The sequence below is a fragment of the Oncorhynchus keta genome, chromosome 37 (assembly GCF_023373465.1).
Source record: "Oncorhynchus keta strain PuntledgeMale-10-30-2019 chromosome 37, Oket_V2, whole genome shotgun sequence".
NCBI lineage: Eukaryota > Metazoa > Chordata > Actinopteri > Salmoniformes > Salmonidae > Oncorhynchus > Oncorhynchus keta.
Window position 1 is genome coordinate 20,624,126 of NC_068457.1, and position 4,308 is coordinate 20,628,433.

Below are 4,308 nucleotides of genomic sequence, written 5' to 3' on the forward strand. Positions count from 1 at the left end.
CTCTCCTTCTCTCTTTCCTACTCTCCTTCTCTTTTCCTACTCTCCTTCTCTCTTTCCTACTCTCCTTCTCTCTTTCCTACTCTCCTTCTCTTTTTCCTACTCTCCTTCTCTCTTTCCTACTCTCCTTCTCTCTTTCCTACTCTCCTTCTCTTTTTCCTACTCTCCTTCTCTTTTTCCTACTCTCCTTCTCTTTTTCCTACTCTCCTTCTCTTTTTCCTACTCTCCTTCTCTTTTTCCTACTCTCCTTCTCTCTTTCCTACTCTCCTTCTCTTTTTCCTACTCTCCTTCTCTTTTTCCTACTCTCTTTCTCTCTTTCCTACTCTCCTTCTCTTTTTCCTACTCTCCTTCTCTTTTTCCTACTCTCTCTTTCCTACTCTCCTTCTCTCTTTCCTACTCTCCTTCTCTCTTTCCTACTCTCCTTCTCTCTTTCCTACTCTCCTTCTCTCTTTCCTACTCTCCTTCTCTCTTTCCTACTCTCCTTCTCTCTTTCCTACTCTCCTTCTCTCTTTCCTACTCTCCTTCTCTCTTTCCTACTCTCCTTCTCTCTTTCCTACTCTCCTTCTCTCTTTCCTACTCTCCTTCTCTCTTTCCTACTCTCCTTCTCTTTTTCCTACTCTCTTTCTCTCTTTCCTACTCTCCTTCTCTTTTTCCTACTCTCCTTCTCTCTTTCCTTCTCTCTTTCCTACTTTCCTTCTCTCTTTCCTACTCTCCTTCTCTCTTTCCTACTCTCCTTCTCTCTTTCCTACTCTCCTTCTCTCTTTCCTACTCTCCTTCTCTCTTTCCTACTCTCCTTCTCTTTTTCCTACTCTCCTTCTCTCTTTCCTACTCTCCTTCTCTTTTTCCTACTCTCCTTCTCTCTTTCCTACTCTCCTTCTCTCTTTCCTACTCTCCTTCTCTCTTTCCTACTCTCCTTCTCTCTTTCCTACTCTCCTTCTCTCTTTCCTACTCTCCTTCTCTTTTTCCTACTCTCCTTCTCTTTTTCCTACTCTCCTTCTCTCTTTCCCTCCTCCCCCTAGGTTGGAACAAGGCCTCTTTCTCCATGGACGTGCCAGAAGTGCAGGATGGGTACTCCAGCGCCGAGGACCCCATGAACTCTGACCCTGAGGATGAGGGAGGCAGGAAGCTGGTGAGTCATGGTCGCCAACATGTCTACAACATGTTATGAAAGTTACTTGTTATTCCCTAGCAACACACATAGTAACATGACACACTGGACGCAAACATATGAACTTTGCCCTTTACCCTGTGACCCAAGGCTGTCGGCGACAGGTTCACAGTGGTGGCAGACTATGAGAAGGAGAAAGGAGGGCCTCAGGACCTGTCAGTGAAGAGTGGAGACATGGTGCAGCTCATTAAAGAGGGAGATGACGGACAGTGGTTTGTTAGAAACTTGGGGAGCAACAGAGATGGCTGGGTAGCAGCAGCCAACCTTCTCACCCTCATCACAGAGTCCAAGTCCTCACAGTCCCTCTGCAGCTCAGGTACACTGGCTCCATCTGTCTGTCTGTCTGCCTCTTTCTCTTCAATCTCTCTCTCTCGGTTTGTGCAAGAGGGAACTGTATCTTGATACCCAAATAGCTATTTTGAAAAGTGACAGGAGTGTGTCAGTATTTTAGTTTGTTTTAGAAGTATCTGTGGACTCTAATGGAAACTAACTTGTGTGTGTTTTGTTGTATTACAGAGGGCAGTGTAACTGGCAACCTCAGCACCTCCTCCAGCTGCAGTGAAACCTACACAAGTTTCTCTGACATCAAGCCCTAAAGTCCCACCCCCTCTAAGCCCTGAGACACAGCTACAGCGCCACCCAGTGGTTGGCTGTGCAAACGACACGTGCACTTTTCCCCTCTACTACTGTTCAAATCAAATCAAATTGTATTTATCACATGCGCCGAATACAACTGGTGTAGCCTTTACAGTGAAATGCTTGCACACGTTAGTTTTCATTACAGTCCATAGATACTTCACTCTCATACTGAAGTGGAGGCTGCCTGGAATGTAGCCGAAAGCAGTCTAATAGCTGCTTATCTGTCAATGTGAAGGGAAGGTAATGAAGGACTGCTTTCCTCTGGACATACTCTACTCTCAGGGATAAGAGGTAGTGTCCTAGTCTTTTACTGTGATTGAGGGCTAGCACACATTGAGAACAGGAAGTTCAGGCCTCTCCCCTACCTGTTTGACAGAGATGAACAAGGAAGGACACACCCGCTCCATTCACACACACAGGCAGGCTTTGTTAGCCTAGCGCGGTCCCGCTCCTCCCACTCCAACAAGGTGACAGTGATATGGAGCCAGGAGCTCCTCTACTGAACTCAACACTTCAACAGACAAACAAACAGACGCCTCAGTCTCTCTCCTGTGGACTCTGGTAACCAGTTGTGTCATAATGTTTCTCTGTGTCAGGCAGTCAGCCTCCTCAGTATGTCCTCAGTCCTCTCCTGAGTGACTTTAAAAATAGATGATGGATTTATATTTCATATGTTTCTACTGGATCCCCCAAGACAAACTAAACTGTAAAAGTGTCGAGACAATCACATTCTAGCAAGAATGCAAAATTAGAATGGAATTGTCATTAAATACTTTTTGAGTTTGGTCAACTGTGTATATCTATGGCTTTGTCCAGAGGCCCTCCAGTACATTTCCAGTCCCTCTCCCTCCCTGTTTCTCCTTCCTCCACCTGTGCTGTCTGGGCTATTAGTGAACTCTTGGCTTTGTTCCCAGTGATCTGAGAGAGCTGGGCTTTAAACTACCAGGTGTTCCTTTAGGCAGGGGCGATATTACAGGACGGTCAGATATCATAGATACTTCAACAATAACAGTGCTCAGGATGTTCTTCGGAATCATTTTCTCTTGGCTCAAAGTCCAATCCTATACACTACACAGAAATCCCCTGAAGATTGAGATTCCCGTAAAGAGATTCATGTCAGGTCGATTGGTGTTGAAATAACTGTGTACTGTACCAGAGAGTATAAACTTAAAAGGAAATATTTGTGTGCTTAATCAACGTGTATCAAGTTCATTTATTTGAGAAAGATGTGTACAGATAGTATTATCCTATATCTCGTATTTTTCATTTAATGTGTATGTTGTGTATGAAGACCATGGATATGTTTTCGTGGGTCTAAGTATATCAAAGATATTTTATTAATTGGTTGGCGGAGCATGTTTCCATGGTAATTTCTCAACTCCTGAGACGACATATATTAATAGAAATGTCATCCTTTTGCTCATTTGAGAATGCAGTCTGTACACTGAAAACCGAAGATGGAATATACGTCGTGTGCTGAAAGAATGATGGCTGTCTCAAATTTCAGCACGCGCAATAGGTTTTTTTTAAACTGTTTTGGTTATAACCGTTTTAGTTATAACTGTTTTTATAACTCATTGTTCTACTGTATATCTGTTTCGATTTGCACCCAGTGAGATTACAATGTTGTTCCTGTGTGTCACATTGTTATGCAGCACATTGCCGCATTATTTTGTTCTTTATTTTCCTACGGTAACAATTATTGATACAGATGTTATATAATTAATGATATACATTCATATCTGTGTATATGTGTAAATATGTATCTGTGAGGTGTATTATTAAAGTCGCTGAACAAAGTCAAACATCCTTTGCTTTAATCCAGTGACTTGTTTGTTTTTCTCGTTATAAAACCATCAGATATCATTAAATGATGTAGTCAATCATTGCTCAATATGTGGTCGTTAGTTTGTTTTAAATCATTTAACGTTGCAGCTACTGTCTTATTTTAATGTCGAGTTTCACTCTCACAGCCTAGACATGTTTGAAAATCTATACATTTGAAATTGTTTGATATTTTCAATCTTTTTGTGATTTTGACATAACACAAAGTAAAACAGTACAGTATATGAATAGAAAACACCACGCACAACTCAAGTTAGGCTTCTACCAAAAATATTTTATGAAATATTTAATTGAGTGTATATTACTAGAAAATATTATTATTCACCTCTAGTTGCTCAGCTCCAGAAGCGTGATTTACAGCGACCACGGATGTTTGGTGAATACTGTTTCGTGAGCTGTAACTGATAGACCTACAGTAGGGCCATCTTGTTTCACCGGTTTAAGGGTCAAATTGACTTTTTCCCATGTATAAATCATTTGTACACAAAAAAACACAGACATAATCAAAACATTGTTCGAGCATGTTTTTCTAGAGCATAGCCGCTATTATTCATGAAATCTAAAAAACAATTCTGATCCGGATATGAAAATCCCTCAACGTCACAGGGGAAAGGACCAATTGGCTGGTAGATACATATTCAGTGTGCGCCGCCTATCCC

General features: G+C 41.8%; 1 protein-coding gene across 13 annotated transcripts in view; it reads left to right on the forward strand.

Annotated features, from left to right (window-relative positions):
• The window catches only part of LOC118370012 (guanine nucleotide exchange factor DBS-like), a 94,242-nt gene extending 90,544 nt beyond the window's left edge, over positions 1–3,698 (forward strand). For all 13 annotated transcript variants that reach the window (XM_052499519.1, XM_052499523.1, XM_052499525.1 and 10 more), the window contains 3 exons: positions 1,017–1,126; positions 1,256–1,481; positions 1,682–3,698. In XM_052499519.1, the coding sequence (XP_052355479.1) occupies positions 1,017–1,126; positions 1,256–1,481; positions 1,682–1,761 (416 nt within the window). In that variant the 3' untranslated portion in view covers positions 1,762–3,698. The remainder of the gene's footprint in view (positions 1–1,016; positions 1,127–1,255; positions 1,482–1,681) is intronic.
• The last annotated feature ends 610 nt before the right edge of the window (positions 3,699–4,308 follow it).